This window comes from Nuphar pumila, chromosome 17, assembly GCF_984573655.1.
Source record: "Nuphar pumila chromosome 17, dmNupPumi1.hap1.1, whole genome shotgun sequence".
NCBI lineage: Eukaryota > Viridiplantae > Streptophyta > Magnoliopsida > Nymphaeales > Nymphaeaceae > Nuphar > Nuphar pumila.
The window spans coordinates 63,048,875-63,067,622 of NC_143265.1; the positions used below are offsets into that span (position 1 = coordinate 63,048,875).

The 18,748-nt window shown below is 41.5% G+C and overlaps 1 protein-coding gene across 1 annotated transcript; it reads left to right on the forward strand.

The window, feature by feature from the left end:
- Nucleotides 1–8,530: 8,530 nt before the first annotated feature.
- LOC149812040 (laccase-14-like) lies at nt 8,531–18,541 on the forward strand. The gene is made up of 6 exons (XM_089992696.1): nt 8,531–8,652; nt 10,524–10,675; nt 12,763–13,007; nt 15,536–15,664; nt 17,126–18,064; nt 18,137–18,541. Exons 1-6 carry the CDS (start codon nt 8,533–8,535, stop codon nt 18,265–18,267), a joined length of 1,716 nt encoding a protein of 571 aa, XP_089848822.1. The 5' UTR covers nt 8,531–8,532; the 3' UTR covers nt 18,268–18,541.
- The last annotated feature ends 207 nt before the right edge of the window (nt 18,542–18,748 follow it).

Genomic DNA, 18,748 nt, shown 5'->3' on the forward strand with positions numbered 1-18,748 from the left:
GGACCTTCCGTTTCAGTTGTGCCTGCTTTAAATGCATTCTTTTGACGTCGGAACGGATGATCGCTGGGTAGAAATCGACGATGACAATCAAACCAGCAAGGCTTCCTTCCATGCCTCAATCTAAAAGTTTTGGAATCCTCCATGCAGTACGGACAAGCCAACCTCCCATGTGTGCTCCAACCAGATAACATACCATATGCAGGGAAGTCACTGATTGTCCATAGAACAACGGCCTTCATGTTGAAATTTTGTTTTTTGTGGGCATCATACGTGGTAACACCGTCATCCCACAGTACTTTTAATTCATCAATCAATGGCCTTAGATATACATCAAGATTTTGGCCAGGTGAGGTCGGACCAGGGATCAACAGAGACAAGAAAAGATTTGGACGTTTCATACACAAGCTTGGTGGAAGGTTGTATGGAGTTACAAATACTGGCCAGCATGAGTATGGAGTTGATCTACCCCCAAATAGATTAAATCCATCTGTACATAGACCGAGTCTAACATTTCACACTTCCATTGCGAAGTTCTGATGAATACGATCAAAGTGCTTCCAAGCTTCAGCGTCAACAGGATGCGTGATCTTGTTTTCATCGTGTCGAACTTTATTTGCATGCCATCTCATGTGTTTAGCTGTCTTTGAAGACATATACAATCGCTGCAATCTAGGAGTGATAGGAAAGTAGCGGAGCGACTTGTATGAAACTTCCTTTGATCTCGTGCTACCATTGCCTCTTGTCTTTGGCTTGAACCGAGGATGCCCACATGACGGGCATGATATGTCGTTTCCCTGCTCCTTGAAATACAACATGCAGTGATTTAGACAAGCATCAATCTTTTTGTAACCCATACCTAGAGCGTTGACCATAACTTTCGCACGATAGAAATTTTGTGGCAATTTCTTATCTTTAGGCAACATACTCTTCACAATCATGCACAAACGGTCAAAACATGATTGACTCAAATTATACTCGAACTTCAAATTCATTAGTTGAAGAACTGCAGACAAGATAGTGTGACTCTCACAATCGTTCCAAAGTGGCTCATCAACATCTCTAAGTAAATCATAAAATCTACTAGCTGCATCGTTTGGTGATTCTTCATCTACGGCAGTTCTTACATCACTAGAACTCATAGCAGAACCCAGTTCTGTTCCTGCAGCATCAAATATCAAATTCGTATATGGATTATCGTGCACCACATTCACCCGTGCATCAAAATCGTTTCTAAATTCTTCTCCATGAAACGTCCAGTTCTGATAATCACTCACAAAACCCTTCCTGTATAGGTGATGTCTAATGCCATGAGGTTCTACAAATCGATTATTCTTACAAATCTTGCAGGGACACCTAATCCGACCTGTGGGATCTACCGTAGTGACACTTGCCGTTGCAAATTCAATAAAACTGTCGACACCATACATATATTCATGCGATAACTCATTGTCCACTATCCTACGGTACATCCATTCACGATTTGCAGTATCCTAACCAGTTAAAAGAGAACCATCAGAATGCTATGATGAAGAAAATATCAAATTTATCATGCAATATATGATGTCATACAATCACAAGAATTATGATGCATGCATTGATAACTTAATATTTTCATGTGCAAACTATTCATGACACGATACATTCATTTGAAGCATGCTTTCAGTATACAATTTCACATGGAAGACATAATTAAATTGAAAGTAACTACATGTAAGCATGGATACAATCACATCAAACATTGCAATACATCAAAATAATTCATATCAAACAAATGTCAAACATGTACCTGCAACAAACACACTTCAATATCCCACTAACTACTACCATGCATAGCATGGACTCCGTACTCCAAAAATAAGAACACTTCCATATTCATACATTAAAATCATGCTCAGCATGATCTCCGAACTTCAACAAAGCAGTCCTAGATATCAACAACTAAGTGAGTGTGTGAACAATAAAGTGTTACATTCTATAAATTAAATAACATGTGATGCGCTTGCCTCACTTACTCACCACGGGTATTTACCCGATTTGCATTGTTTTTGTCACTTACTTACCACGGGTGGCGGGGCACAAGCGAGTTCCGTTGAGAAATCTGCAAAAAAAAAACAATTTTTTAAAATGAAGTCACCACGGAAAAAAAACTGTTCTGGCAAGGGGTCGACTCCTCTGCTGTTCCGGCAGGGGGTCGACCCCCTTACGGAACATAGGGGGTTAACCCCCTTACGGAACGTAGGGAGTTAACTGACCCCTGTTCGGGCAACGGGTCGACCCCCAGCCTGTTATGGCAGGTGGTTAACCCCCTGCCCGGGGTCGACCCCCTGCCCGGGTCGACCCCCTACCGGAAAGGCAAGGGGCAAGAGTCCTCTGCCGAAAATGCAGGGGGTTAGCCCTCTGCAAGAAACGCAGGGGGTTAACCCCCTTACGGAAAACGCGGGGGTTAACCCCCTGCCGGAAACGGCAGGGGACGCAGGGGGTTAATCCCTTGCGTTTTCCGGCAGGGGGTTAACCTCCTGCCGGAAACGACAGGGGGTTAACCCCGTGCGAACCGGGAGGGGGTTAACCCCCTGCCGGAAACGGGAGGGGCTTAACCCCCTGCCGGAAACGGGAGGGGGTTAACCCCCTGCCGGAAATGGCAGGGGGTTAACCCCCTGCGTGAAAATGGGGGTTAACCCCCTGCGTGAACCGGGAGGGGGTTAACCCCCTGCCGGAAACGGCAGGGGGTTAACCCCTTACGTCAAAACGGGGATTAACCCCCTGTGTGAACCGGGAGGGGGTTAACCCCCTGCCAGAAACGGCAGGGGGTTAACCCCCTGCATGAAAATGGGGGTTAACCCCCTGCCGGAAACGACAGGGGGTTAACCCCCTGTGTGAACCGGGAGGGGGTTAACCCCCTGCCGGAAACGGGGGTTAACCCCCTGCCGTTTCCGGCAGGGGGTTAACCCCCTGTGTGAACCGGGAGGGGGTTAACCCCCTGCCAGAAACGGCAGGGGGTTAACCCCCTGCATGAAAACGGGGGTTAACCCCCTGCCGGAAACGACAAGGGGTTAACCCCCTGCCAGAAACGGGAGGGGGAGGGCGTTACCTTTCTCCGGGCAGCGAACGGTGGGACCGGCGAACGGCGGGACCGACGAACGGCGGAAGCGGGACCGGCGCAGGAGCAGCGAAAGAAGAAAAGGAAAAGCTGGTTGGGATTAGGGTATTCGAAAGTTAGCGACGGCTTAGCGACAGATTAATTCCGTCGCTAAGCCAACGTAAAATCAAATTCGCGAAAATAGCGACGGATTATATTCTGTCGCCACATCCGTCGCTATTTAGCGACAGACTAGTTTTCGTCGCTAACGTCGTCGGTAAATGGTGCGATCGTACCGACAAAACAATCCGTCACAACATCCGTCGCTAATTAGCGACGGACTAGGCGACAAACTATCTTCCGTCGCTACTTTCATAAGATTCAGTAATAATAGCGACGAATATTTGTCGCTCGCCAATCCGTCGCTAACTACCGACAGAATCTTTCCGTCGCTAACGTCCGTCGCTAACAACGTATTTTCTTGTAGTGTGTGCGCACACACACACACACACACCACCTTTTTATCGTGATTAATTTAACAGGATAAAAAGACTTTTTTTGTATTTGTCTATTACTTATGTTTTCTTTAAACATTTATATAATATTTTTTCCATTTATATTTTGACGAATAGCAGTATTTTCTTGATATTCTCGTGAGAAAAAACAGGATTTTCAAAAATATCATGAAAGTTAATTTGAGTTTTTTCCACGAACAAGATTTGTGACATCTGTTATATTACCATGCCCAGTTTGACAACTATGTCCATTTATTTGCAAGGCCCGGCTTGGCTCATGACGGGGAATAGGGCTGACTTAATTGATATTTTATTGGGCTCAGGTCCGGAGCCCCAGACGTTAAGAGCAAGTACATCTTTCATGCGTATTGGGATTGTCTGCATGACCTTAGGTCCCCTCTCCCGGAGTGCAACACTATAGGTATAATAGAGGTGGGCAACCTTGGGCCTTTAAATTCCAAAGCAGGTTATATGTTCCCCCCCCCGAACAGGGCAGTTAGCTACATCTCATGTTCGGGGGTCCCAAAGAGCACCACGTATGTAAGCATGTGCGTCTCGTATCCCCATGTTTGTCAGCATTAATTAGCATTGGAGTTTGATGCGATTGCAAAGACTTAAGTACCCTCTTCTCCATTGGTGCCAAAAAAAATGACGATTCTTGAAAAGGAGTGGTTGTAAAGACTTAAGTGCCCCGAAGATGATTATTTAAGACCCAGTCTCTGCACTGCAGGATTATCTGAGAAAGAAATCTCCCCTGGAGGAGGCCATGAACATCAACCCTCTCACTCTCTCTCTCTCTCCCTTCTCTTTCTGCTTCTATGCACATCCAACAAAAGATCTTACATTGCTCCATCAAGCACCGGCTGACCTGCACATTGACTGTTGTGGAGCCTGATTCAGAGTTTTTACCCTTACAGGAGGAGGGTTTGGGGGCTCCTCCCAGCGTGGGTAGCATCATTCAACTAAATGAGTTGTAGATCCTGATTTAGAGTTTTTACCCTTACAGGAGGAGGGTTTGGGGGCTCCTCTCAGCGTGGGTAGCATCATTCAACTTGATTCGTTGTGGAGCCTGATTCAGAGTTTTTGCTCTTACAGGAGAGGGGTATGGGGGCTTCTCCCAACGTGGGTAGCATCATTCAACTTGAAGAGTTGTGGAGTCTGATTCCGAGTTTTTACCCTTACAGAAAGGGGGGTCTGAGGGCTCCTCCCAACGTGGGTAGCATCATTCAACTTGATGAGTTGTGGAGTCTGATTCAGAGTTTTTGCCCTTATAGGAGAAGGGTTTGGGGGCTCCTCCTAGCATGGATAGCATCGTTCAACTTGATTCATTGTGGAGCTTGATTTAGAGTTTTTTCCCTTATAGGAGGAGGGTTTGGGGGCTCCTCCCAGCGTGGGTAGCATCGTTCAACTTGATTCGTTGTGGAGCCTGATTTAGAGTTTTTTCTCTTATAGGAGGAGGGTTTGGGGGCTCCTCCCAGCGTGGGTAGCATCGTTCAACTTGATTCGTTGTGGAGCCTGATTTAGAGTTTTTGCCCTTACAGGAGGGGGGACCGGGGCTCCCCCCGGCACGGGTCCCGAGTGTCGTGGTAAAAAAATGCACAGGGTATCGTGGTGAAAAAGACATATTTTTGTTCCAAGCAAGGTTGGAAGAAATCAATGGAAAATCCAACAAGGAGCATGCCAGAATCAAGATGTGGATGTCAAGCGAGAATGGTGTTGTGCAACTCAAATAACACAAAATAATAGGGGTCTGGTTTTTAGTTAAAATGAGGAATGAAATGAGAATAGAAATCGCTGAAAATTTACAGAAATAAACTAGACTCAATAACGAAGATACCACTTTTTACGAATTTGGATCATGACCTCCAGTTAGGGAGATATGACCCTGACAAGTTTGTCCTAATTCGGGTAGCGATTTACAGCGATTTGCTTACTGAATAACACTACAAATCGCTATAGCGATTTGCGGAAGAATCTACAAATCGCTATAGCGATTTGCGGAAGACACTATAAATTGCTATAGCGATTTGCGAAAGACACTACAAATCGCTATAGCGATTTACGAAAGACACTACAAATCGCTATAGCGATTTGTAGATGGATCCGCGCCGGGGGGGGGAGCCCCCGGACCCCCCTCCTGTAAGGGCAAAAACTCTAAATCAGACACAGAAGTAGAGAGAGAAGGGAAAGAGAGTGAGAGGGTTGATGTTCATGGCCTTCTCCAGGGGGAACTCTTTACCTCCCTTGATTTCTTCTCTAGAGAGAGAGGGTTTTACAGTGTTTTACAGAGAAAGAAGAAGAAGAAGATGGCGATGGAGCAATGTAGGATCGTCTGTTGGATGTGCACAGAAGTAGAGAGAGAAGGGAGAGAGAGTGAGAGGGTTGATGTTCGTGGCCTTCTCCAGGGAGAACTCTTTGCCTCCCTTGATTTCTTCTCTAGAGAGAGAGAGATGATTTTACAATGTTTTACGGAGAAAGAAGAAGAAGAAGATGACGATGGAGCAATGTAGGATCGTCTGTTGGATGTGCACAGAAGTAGAGAGAGAAGGGAGAGAGAGTGAGAGGGTTGATGTTCGTAGCCTTCTCCAGGGAGAACTCTTTGCCTCCCTTGATTTCTTCTCTAGAGAGAGAGAGGGTTTTACAGTGTTTTACGGAGAAAGAAGAAGAAGACTTTGAAGAGTCAACATCATCCTCGACTTTCTGGATGGAGGACATGTTTGTCCTTTTTTTGAACTGTTTGTTTTTTCTTTTTTGAATGAAGGGCATTTTTGTCATTTTCTCAAACCATCACTTTATGAGAAGAATAGCAAGAAAGGGTACTTAAGTCTTTGCAACAACACCAGAGTCCGATGCAAAGTTATGTCAACATACACGGGAATACGAGCCCCATGTGCTTGTATACGTGGTGCTCATTCAAAGCCCCAAACACAGACGTGGGATTCAGTGAATCATCGGGGGCGAACATACACCACCCTCTCTTTAAATTTAGCCCAGTGGCCTGAAGCAGGCTGACACGGGCTGGGGTGCAGGCCAACACGTGCCGGCTCCCAGCCAGAATGTATATGTGTGAGAGAGAGGGCATTTTTATGTACATATATAAATAAAATATATATTGGGCCCAATTAGGCTCACCTTGCAGGCCTTGGTTTGGGGATTTTCCAATGGAGTGGCCGGAACTGGGCTGTCAATTGACAGGCCCATCTTTGACAAGCCCGGCCCCATCAGCCCAGTCCATTATCAGGCCAGGCTGGTCCGACCCGTTGTCTATAGGGTGAGGCCTAGTCAATGAGTTGGTCCTTTGGGTTGATCATCATCGTTATCAAAAATAAGAGAAAATGAGATCAGCATCCCAACTGGGACGCTGACGTTAATGGCTTGCGATGATTTATCCACTTCTGAAGTTGAATGGTTCCAAGTCGATTACAAGACGTAAATGAGTTGGCAAAAGGCTTGCCTAACTCTCATTTCAAAATTACGAACGGGGCTCCGCTTGTTTGGCATGTCATTGTATTGGGACGTTGAAAGTTCAAAACCTAATTTCAGTAATAAAAAAAAAACTCAGTTCAAAATCGGCCATTCTTAATGAACAAGCCAAAACAGAAAAGCACGCAGAAATCAGTGACAATCCTTGCCCACATGAGGATCAGGTGTAGGGGTGGCAATCGGGTCAGGTTGGCGGATCAGCATACCTCAACCCGAACCCGACCCGTTTATTAAACGGGTCGGCTGTGACAAACACTAACCCGACCCATTTAATAAAAAGGTAACCCGACATGACCCGCCAACCCGTTTAATAAATGGGTTGGGTCGGGAAAACGGGTTGGCGGGTAGCGGGCGGGTTGACCCGTCCGCCTAACCCGTTTATTAAACAGGTCAGCCGGGTTGGCTGGTTGGCATACCCCCAACCCGAACCCGACCCGTTTAATAAACGGGTTAGGCGGGTCGACCCGTTTATTAAATGGGTTGGCTTAAGCCCAACCCGAACCCGCCTAAGAGGCGGGTTGGCGGGTCGTGTCAGGTTTTGCCACCCCTAATCAGGTGATTGAACAATGGTTGGAAAACAAATCACTTGCCTCTTGTCCTTAGTGCATTGTTTGGAAAAGGAATTTCAAATTTGTTGCTTTACTAAAAGATAGACAAAGACATAAGAGCCGATAGAAACTTCAAGCCCATGGATTCTTGGATTGGAAACCTCTGAGCATTTTCGTATGTCACCATCTGATTATGGTGGATTTTCCATATAAACAGATTTCCATCAGGTGCAAAAGTTTGGGACGGCACGCAAATGCATTGCTTTTCACATTCAACGGTGAGGGTAGCTGACTAAAATCTACAAGGCCACGTGCACCGCGTAGATTGATCTGAAATAGATCGAACCACGTAAACTTCTCTTTGTTATGTGGTGTGTGCTTGTGATTTACAACTTGGTAAGAGAGAGAGAGAGAGAGATGATTCTTTCCTTACAGACCAATTATTTAAGGTCTAAAAAGGTAAGCAAGTAAGCATTTTCTTCTTATGTTGCGACATTAGAATGTGAATGCCAAACCCTAAAATTTAGCTCATAACAAAACGGCTCAATAGAACCATTTTGAAGTTTCCCAAGTTCAACATGTGGGGGTGAATTCCACATGGTATTTTTTTTTGAAAAGGGTGAATTCCACATGTCAGCGTTACGTGAAATTTTTTCTAACCTTCATGTCAAGATTCCCCGCGCCTTAAAGCAGTAGGAGCCCACAAAATAAACAAATTTTTTTTTTTTGAAAGTCAAGCTCGGGTTAAAGTCCTTACATCTTATACAACTATACTATTGGGATTTTGTACCTGCAACACCCCCCCCCCCCCCCCCCCCCCAACACAAGGTGACGTGCACTAGCTGCTCTTGCCAGACAAGCGGACACCCGGTTGGTAAGGAAACACTATAAAAACCGCTTGCCATTGAGCATGTTTGTCATACAAACAGCACGGGGTTTCCAAATGGCCATGCAGATCAATATCTTTGGGCTTCTTCTCACCTCCTTTATCTTCTTGGCTTCTGCAAAAGTTCATTACTACGAATGGGTTGTAAGTTCATTTTTATGTGCTTTTAGTGACTAGTTAAAGCCAAATGCATGAATTGGTTGATTATATGCCAAACCTGGATTTGCGTAGACTGTGATATTAAATTTCATGCATGGGTAACTGATTCTTCTTTGAGACATCATGAATCTGAGTACGAGCGTCATGCGAAGAACACAGTATAAATAGAGACAGGATTACGTCAGAGGCAGCTCAGACGATATTACTGTTCATAAGACCCAGTGGAAGTAGCTATGCCGTTTATGCTCCAAGTGGTGTTGGATGAGTGGTATTCATTTTTAAGATGAAGGACATCCAAGGTCCATCTGACGCTGTTACTGTCAGAGGCGCCTCTGTCCCCATCGAAGAAAAACCACAAGAGTCCCTCGTTCACCTATTTTTTCATGTCCATATGAAGATATGGTTCCCTTTACCAAAATGAAACAAACAGCGATTTAGTGAGGAAACAGTCAATGAGAAACAACTCTCTTTTAATGATTGTTACCTATGAAATAGGATCATATCTTTCTCCTTGGAGGAGGGGAAGGGCTTTAATTTAATTCCCACTAGCTTTTCTAATCATGGTTCTTTTTAATAATGTGAAAACACTACTTTTTATTAGGGGACCCACCAATTTTTTGGCTTCCTCACACAATATAAATAGTCCTTTTCATTAATAAATGCATTTTGTTTTTTAGTTATACAAAGAAACTGCCCCTTAGGATCCGAAACCTAATCTCGATAACTCAGTCTGCTGTACTTATGATTGTTATCCTGGTAGTATAAACCTCCATGAGTCTTCCCCGTCGCCCCAGGGAGTCGCCTTGCTTCAGATTACACAAGGGAGTGATGTCCATGGGATTTGAACCTAGATCGCTCATGTAGCAGCCTAGGCCCCATCCCACAATTTCAAACCACTTAGGGCACAAACTTACTCTTTTGCTGGTGGGCTCCCAGTCACTTTTTTATTTTCTTTCCTAACATGAAACAAACACAGAACATATCGATGTTATTTCTTATGAAATCTACTTCACAAGAAAGTACTAGCATGTGAAACACAAATCGAAGTGTAATTTGTGTCCTTTCAAATAAGTAACGGCAAATGCACCTAAATAAGCTAGGTTTTTAACTATTATATTCAAAACTGTGGGCCTCATCTTTTTTTGTTCGTTTTTTGAGAGGCAATCTATGGGTAAAGACCCAGCCGGGTTTATTCACTCCCGTACCATTACATGAATTTCTTAACAAAATTATTTTAAAAAAGAATAGATACAATCAGGATGGGTTTGATTGCAATATCTTGGATTTCTTTTTCCATCACATTTCGGTTTAGGATTACCTTCCGGCTGGCCCACCAAAGATTTTTAAGGTTGGGTTTAAGCCCAATCTGGATCAAGACTCCTTTCAAAAGTTCAGCCCAAGCACGACTTATTAGGCTCCCTGCCTAATTCTGACATATTGTCAAGTAATTAACTTGAATTCTTTCCTTAATTATGCAACTTTTATTTTTTATGAAAAGAAGCTGGTATATCAGGTGGACAATTCAGGGTGAGTTGGGTTATATTTTTGAAAAGTGAAAATACTGTACAAAAGAGATTCATAACACAAGTCAATATAAGGCCAGCTAGCTTTTTATGAATCATATTTTTGAAGTTTTATATCAAAAAAACAATTTATTTAATTGCTTTTGAGTTACTATTCAAATGAGATTAGCTTTCTAAAATGTATAAAAAAGTGAATCTCATGTGATGGAACCAGAAACAAAAGTAAAGAACGCACTGAAAGAATGACAAAGTTGAGGACCTTAGGTCTTCTCTCTCTCGTCTTTAATTTCCCACGCTTTGAACAGTGGGTTGACATGATCATGTATTCGGCAGGTGGCTGAGGCTCCATACACCAGGCTGTGCCAAACCAAGAACATCCCAACAGTCAATGGACAGTTCCCAGGACCCACCTTATATGTACACAAAGGTGATACGGTGATAATAAATGTGCATAATCAGGCCCCGTACAATGTCACCCTGCACTGGTACAGTATACATTATTTTACTTTGAGTCGTGATTCATCGTTTAACCGTAGAATGCTGGGCAATCGGCTTGTGCTGCTTTTGTTCGGACATTAAAATAACAACGGTCAGTTGTTTACCGGTTAATATTTGGTGCTATTGAAGGCACAAGAAACTATTGAGCTATAAAAATTATAGGCTTAAATTTGTTTTTTAAAGTAAATCTTATGGATCCGGTCTACAAAGTTTGCTTAGTAAGAAGTGAGTTCTAGAACATATGATTGTAACACATAAGCATGTTTTTTAAGGGTTTCAAAAATTAACGGTCTACAATCCACTGAAATCTCATGACTCAAAAAATCATATTTCTGGATCAAAATTAACATGAACCAAGATTTGATCTTTAGCAAACAAACCATACTGAACACATCTATGTGATCGGATTGAGTCTATAAGGCTTCGAAACTATGATTTCTAGCTCAATAGTTTCATATAATTTCATGCCTTTAAAGCACCAATTATTAACCCGATATTAACTATGTTTAAATGACTATACAAAAAGGGTATTATATATATATATATATATATATATATATATATATATATATATATATATACCTCCATCTAAGTTCTTAATCCTAAGTCCCTTAACCTTATGCATTTGGACACTCATATTGTTACGTTTTCAAGTGCTTTTCGAGATAATCCTCATCTTATTTCTTTTCTTTAAATGATCCTCCTATAAGAGGACCGAACCGTTAGTTTGGCTACTCTTGACGGCGACCATCAGGGAAGCTGGATGACTGTTTATCTCAGTAACCCTTTTAAAATGGTAAGAAAAAAACAGATGCAATTTTGCAAAAACGTCCAAGGCAGAGGCTATTTTGCAATATAGTCTATAAGGTAGTAACCATGGTGACAAATATCGCGAGATTTATGAAAATCTTGCGATAATATCTCGAGAAATTGCCTGAAAATTTAAAATGGCAATTTCTCCCAAGATTTTCAAAATATTGCAAAATTTATGAAAAAACATAAATACCACGATTTAAACGCGCGCGATATGTATGTTTTAAACAGCTATTTATCGCAAAAAAAATGTGTATTTTTATTTTTAATTAATTTTTATTAATACTTTCTTATAAAAAATAAATTTTATATTTTTAAAATTTATTATTTTATTGCCGAGTTTTTGCCAAAAAAAAATGTGAGATTTATGAAAAAATTTCAATTTCTCGTGAGTTTTTGAAAAATGAGAAATTGACGTTTAAAACGTTTGTCACTATGGTAGGAACTATGTTGCAAAAAGTATAATTCTTTATATTATATCTCTTTGCATCAGTTATCAACAAAGTTGCCTTTCTAATAGATTTTCAAAGAAACTGCTTTAGAACATGTACTGAATATGCAATTGCACCCAAACAAAGAAATGGTAATTTTCCTTTAGAAAGACAGACACCTCTATATATGCATCTATTAGAGCTTATGCCAAACAAATTCACAATGATGGGAACATTTTTTGTTTTGCCTGGCTCTATTTAGGGTGCTTTTTTAAATTTTAATATATGTATCAGCATTTTGCGACAGAACCTTGGTTCAAAAAGCGAAAGTAAATGACAATGTTCATCAATTTGTAAAATACCTTATTAGTGCTACTAAAGTGAACTTGATAATATTTTAAAATATATCCTACAAGTGGTACTTTAAAATATATACCTTATTAGTGCTACTAGAGTATCACCATGGTATTTTAAAATTATTAGGGTGCAGAAATAGGTGAACTTGATAATATATCCTACAAGTGGTGCTCATTCATGAGATTATGTAAGAAAAGAAAAAAATGAAATTGGTGAAGGTTATCCAATTAATAAATTTCTTTTCTTTTTCTCAGAAAAAAAAATGATGAACGTTATATAACTAATTCTTGTACTTGAATACCAACTGGGGCTCCGCTTGTCTGGTAGGAGCAGCCAGTGCACGTCACCTTGTGTTGAGACGTTGCAAGTTCAAATCCCAATGGTATCGTTATATAACTGGTTGGGGTCTGCCTAACTCCATCTAGCCTTTTAAAACAAAAAAAAACTCTTATACTTGAATAACAATTATACAGGCACGGATTGAGGCAACCAAGGAATCCATGGTCCGATGGGCCAGAGTACATCACCATGTGTGGTATTCGTCCAAGCTACAACTTCACTTATACCTTGCTCTTTAGCGAGGAAGAAGGAACTATCTGGTACCATGCCCACAGCGACTGGACACGAGCAACTGTTCATGGAGCCATAGTTATCTATCCGCCAAAGGGAGAATCATATCCTTTCCCAATTCCTTACAGAGAATTTGTTGTTGTTATTGGTAATCTCTTCTCGCAAAATGATCCCATATCAAATCTCTCTCTCTTTATATATATATATATATATATATATGTGTGTGTGTGTGTGTGTGTGTGTGTGTGTGTGTGTGTGTGTGACCATATTTGCAATCCATTTGTAGCTACAAATAGTTCTTATTTATGTTTTTTATTTTGGTTTTTTTTTTAAAACTAACCTTATAAATGTGATCTAAATATGTTTTTTAGTGGGAAGATGTAGCCAAGTTTGTTTTTTTATTTTTACTTAGAGAAACCACTCTAGGCGGAGAGACCTAGCTGCACTGGCTCATCCTGCCATACTTACAGTCTATGTCAGCATAAACTTTGAGGGCTTACCCATCAACTCCAAGGAGTCGCCAAGCTTCGGATTACGCACGGGGTGATGCCCATGGGATTTGAACCTAGACTACCCGTAAAACTGTCTAGGCCCCATCCCACTTTGCCAAACCCTTTGGGTCTATGTAGCGAAGTTTTGATGAGGCTTCAAATATCAATATCCTATAATGTGCACTACCTCCGGGTCAAAATCATGTTTTTTTCATGGATGATTCAAAAGCCAATCCACAATATTTTAGACATGCTAGATTCATCTATGAGGTCCAATTGGATCAAAACAACCTGCAGCATGAACATCTAGAGGCATTTGCACCTATACACACACAATGAAGCTTTATCTGCTCATCTGTCAACATAGATTGGCATTGCATATTAGATAGGGTTGTTCCAATCATTTTGAGGCATTATGAATCATTGGCTTTTTTTAAAGCAATTATAAACCTACTTATCAACTCAATTTTACAAATGATTTTTTACTAATTGTGGATCATATCTATAGGGTTTGATCTAAGAAAAATGTTAGAAACAGGTAATCAGTGGAGTGGATAAAATGGCAACAGTTAGGCTGAGGCATGCGACTAGGGGTGGCAATTTCTGACACGACCCGCCAACCCGACCCGCCAACCCGCCTCTTAGGCGGGTTCGGGTTGGGCTTAAGCCAACCCGTTTAATAAACGGGTCGACCTGTGTAACCCGTTTATTAAACAGGTCGGGTTCGGGTTGGGGGTATGCCAACCCGGCTGACCCGTTTAATAAACGGGTTAGGCGGGTGGGTCAACCCGCCAACCCGTCTGCCCGACCCGTCAACCCGTCAACCCGACCCGCCAACCTGACCCGCGAACCTGAAAACCTGTTTACCCGACCCAACCCATTTATTAAATGGGTTGGCGGGTCGTGTCGGGTTACCCGTTTATTAAACGGGTCGGGTTCGTGTTTGCCACAGCCGACCCGTTTAATAAACGGGTCGGGTTCGGGTTGAGGTATGCTGACCCGCCAACCCGACCCGCCAACCCGACCCGCCAACCCGACCCGATTGCCACCCCTACATGCGACGCGCTATCTTTAAAATGAGAGCATTGGTGTAGTGGGTTTTAACGAAACTCCACTTCTAGACAATAATCAATTTTTGTCCTATCTAGGTGAACAGTAATAATTCACACAATCACCATGAACAACTTTTCACAAGACTTAAGAAAGCATAAAGACAAAGTTTTTTTCAAAAGACAGTCAGAGAGAGAGAGAGAGAGAGAGAGAGATTGAAGTTGAAGTTGAAGTTGAAGTTGAGAGGTGGTGAGAAATAGTGTTGGCGTTGAGTGTATATAACTCCAAGCCAACCACCCAAGAGAAAGATAATTGGAGCATAGTGGGTGGTGAGGCCAATAGGAATGGGAGGTGACCACCCAAAACGACTAGTAAGAGATGGCCTCCCACCATGGCCAATAAGAGTGGAGGTGGCCACACAACAAAGACAATAGAAAAGGCTACTCAAAAAACACCAATAGAAAGGAAAATGACCCGTCGAACAAGGTCAATAAGAATGGTCTCTCTGAACAAGACAAAAAGCCACCCAACAAACCCAATAGAAATGAAGAGGTAACCAAGAACAATAGGAAGGAAAGTGACCACCCAAAAATTAAACATTTTTTTTTTAAATTACTTATTTTCCTCCAAAAACCAACCTTAGAAAAATAGACTAAGTTATAAGCACACATATTTTTTAGCCAAAAGACAACAAAAAATTAAAAAACAGGTGGTTTCTTCTAGGAATATACCTATAACCAGAGTAGCCAATACTCTCTCTTGCTCTCTTGATATCTAAGAGAGCACGATCCACGGGTTGATCCTTGCTAATGGAGTTAGATTTAGTCAACACCTAGTGCTTCATCAATCTCTTTTTTTTAAAGAAAAGCAAATTAGGTTAAGAGAAAATTAGCGTACTACTGCCTTAGAGATGACACAATCAGCAAAAAGAGAGAAGAACAGCCATCCCAACAACAAAAGCAGAGTAGAGATTGTAAGATTACAATTACTCGTGCAATACATAAAAGTTTCGCATGTATATCATCCATTGTGGCAAGCTTCTAGCCACCTTTACAAAAGAAAAGATGATGGTTGCCCTTACTTTTTCACACATTGAAAGGCATTGCAAGTAATTGGCTCTATGTTCCTCATGCAGCTGAATGGTGGAAGGGCGACGTGATGGCTATCCTGGAGGAAGGGTTGCGACTTGGAACCCCCTTCAATCTCTCAGATGCATACACCATAAACGGTCAACCTGGAGATCTCTACTCATGCTCAAAAAACAGTGAGAATGCAACTTATCAGCTCTGAAGTTCATTTTTTTTTTCGATAGAGAAAGCTGGGGTTAAGCAGACCCCTACCAGTTATACAACCATATCATTGGGATTCGAACTTGCAACGTCCGAACACAAGGTGCACTAACTGCTCTGAAGTTCATGTTTGCTTCATGGGAAAACAGCTCATTTTTCCTATGAATAGAGCTCTTTTCTCACGGATGAAACAAACGTATGCAAACATGTCAAAACTATCACATGGGAGAATTGTTTTTTCATGGACCACGTTTTTGGGGAGAAAATGCTTTCACAAGGCCTCTTGTGAAAACGTTCCTCATGGTTTTTCTCATCCGGTTTGGTCACACATCCTTTTTCTTTCTCTTACTTTGCCTTTGTAATTATACTTTTTTTGCTTTCTTATTTAATTAAGTAGTCGTATTTTTATGAGGTCTACCATTCTACAATGTTTTTTCTTCTCATTTATAAATCAAAAAATAAAAGAAACTTGAGATGAGAGGATTCTTGATGTGATTTTATTTTCATATGAAAGAAGGTTTTCACACAAGAAAACGTATTTTATGAGACAAACATGTCCAGATGGCATCCAGACATTGGAGAAATGAGACCAACAAAAGAGATGTTGCACAGTTTTGTTTTATGAGATTTCATAGAGAATATGGGAACTTTGCCTTTTTTTAGTTTGTTTTTTTGCTGAAAAAAATGACATCAAAAAATAAGTTGAAAAAAAAATCAGCAAACGATAGATACGGGTTTAATTCAGTTTTAATTCTATAAAACAGAGTCAAAGAAATGGACATATATATGATCTATCTGGATAGGCTATCAATTAAGGCAAGTTAGGGTACAGGAACTATGAGATTCAGATTCAAGAATCATTGTGATCCAAACTCAAGATATGATCCAACTAGATCCATAATTAAGTTTTTTTGAAAAGTATTCTTTTTAAATATAAATTTTCGTATTCTAAACATTCCTCTTAAAGGAACATGTTTTTTGCAGTTTTTTTGAAAGAGACGGAGTTTCAGTTTTTTTTTTTCAAAAGGTGTATTAAAAAGACGTGTTGGAAAGGAGCCATATTGCTAACTATGGTTTTACCTGATGATCTGCTATCAATTAAGGCACGAGAGGGGGCAGCCAACCTGTTTAAAGCAATTGGGATCAAGTGGAATCACATTTCACAAATACAAATGCATTGTACCGCTGCACCTGACCACCATCCATCTGGTGTTGGGCCCCACTCTAGCAGGCTGTGAAGATGGAGGGTGATCAGGTGCATCAACACGTTAATTGCTCATTTGTGCAATGTGATTGCACCTTATCCTGCCTCTGTTTAAAGCCAAGTCTGCTCCCTAGCAGAATATTCTTCATAAATGAAAATTACATATTAGAAATCCATCTCCTTTTCTTTCATTCATTGCGACTCTAATATACCTTGTGCAAATCGTTGCTAGGCACTACTCGATTTTCAGTTGAGAAAGGCAAAACTTACCTCTTTCGGGTGATCAACTCTGCATTGAGCAACGGGCACTTCTTTGGCATAGCAAATCACAACCTGACACTAGTTGGGAGAGATGGCGCCTACTTCAAGCATTTCACTGTGACACATCTCATGATAAGTCCAGGCCAAGCGATGGACTTGCTTGTGAAGACCGACCAGGAGCCAGGTCTATATTACATGGCCGCTAGTCCCTACGCTGCTGGTAAAGGAGTCAACTTTGACAATACTACGACCACAGCAATACTCGAATACAAAGGGTACAAAGGGTTCAACACTTCTTCAAGCACACCATTCCCATCCCTTCCACTTTATAACGATAACGAGGCGGTGATACAGTTCGTCTCCAGACAACGAAGCCTAGCAGATGCTAAGCATCCCCTTTCAGTTCCAATGAAAATTGACAGAAGGCTTGCGTTCTCTTTTTCTGTCAATTACTTGCCTTGCAATACCACTTATTGCACTGGCAAGAAGCTAGCCGCTAGTGTCAACAATGTGTCCTTTCAGACTCCAACTATAGACATACTTCAAGCATACTACGGAAGTATCAACGGCGTCTACACCACAGACTTCCCCAATTTCACAAAGATTTTCAATTTCACAGAAGACCCTTTTCCAACGAATTCCACTTTTACCACCACGGGGACGAAGGTGGTGGTGTTGGATTATAACGAAACGGTTGAACTGGTGTTACAGGGGACTAACATGAACTCAGGGGAGAACCATCCTATTCATCTCCATGGCTACAGCTTTTATGTTATGAACCGCAACTTCGGTAATTTCGATCCAAACATGTCTCCCAAGAATTTCAATGTGATTGATCCACCATTGGAAAATACTGTTGGAATTCCTACAAATGGATGGGCAGTACTGAGGTTCAGAGCAAATAACCCAGGTAAAATTACAATCAACTACTCTGTGACGAAGTATGTAGATAGGCAACCCTAATTGGTGTTTGTGTCTGCAGGTGTTTGGCTCATGCATTGTCACTTGGAGCGCCACTTCTCTTGGGGAATGATTGCCATCTTCATAGTAAAGAACGGTCCAACTAAAGAAACAAGTATGTTGCCTCCACCACCGTATATGCCTCCATGTTGAGGGCCAGATTGAACATTCCTTGCTATTCCGTGTGGCTCTGATACATGCTAGTGAAGGGGCAGTGCACTAAGAGAGAGAGAGAGAGAGAGAGAGAGAGAGAGAGAGAGTTGGTAGTGAAATAAAATTGTTACATCTATCTATTTTATTATTTTGGTGTGCTATCAATCTTACAGAGAGAAAGGTTCAAGAGAGATGAACACTAAAAAACATCAATTTATTGGATAATAATCTTCGCTCATACTCAAAATACATATGGAGTTGGGGGGCCTTTCTACGCACCTCTCATGGATAAATGATAACTTTTTGGCCTCTCTATTATGAACCTCATATCTAAATAAGATTTTTTATCTTAATGTTTCACTTATCATTACTAATGACATGTAGACCACTACTTTAACTCACATAACTCATGACTCGTATAACTTCCCTCTAGACTCTTCACATGCCATCTCAATAGCTCAGCACTTGATACATGTCCCAC

Excerpts from the sequence above, each read along its gene's own strand:
- LOC149812040 (XM_089992696.1), top strand. The coding sequence starts at position 8,533 with ATGTTTGTCATACAAACAGCACGGGGTTTCCAAATGGCCATGCAGATC. Across the intron at positions 10,676-12,762 it reads TACAATGTCACCCTGCACTG|GCACGGATTGAGGCAACCAA; the intron begins GTACAGTATACA and ends ACAATTATACAG. Across the intron at positions 18,065-18,136 it reads GTTCAGAGCAAATAACCCAG|GTGTTTGGCTCATGCATTGT; the intron begins GTAAAATTACAA and ends TTGTGTCTGCAG.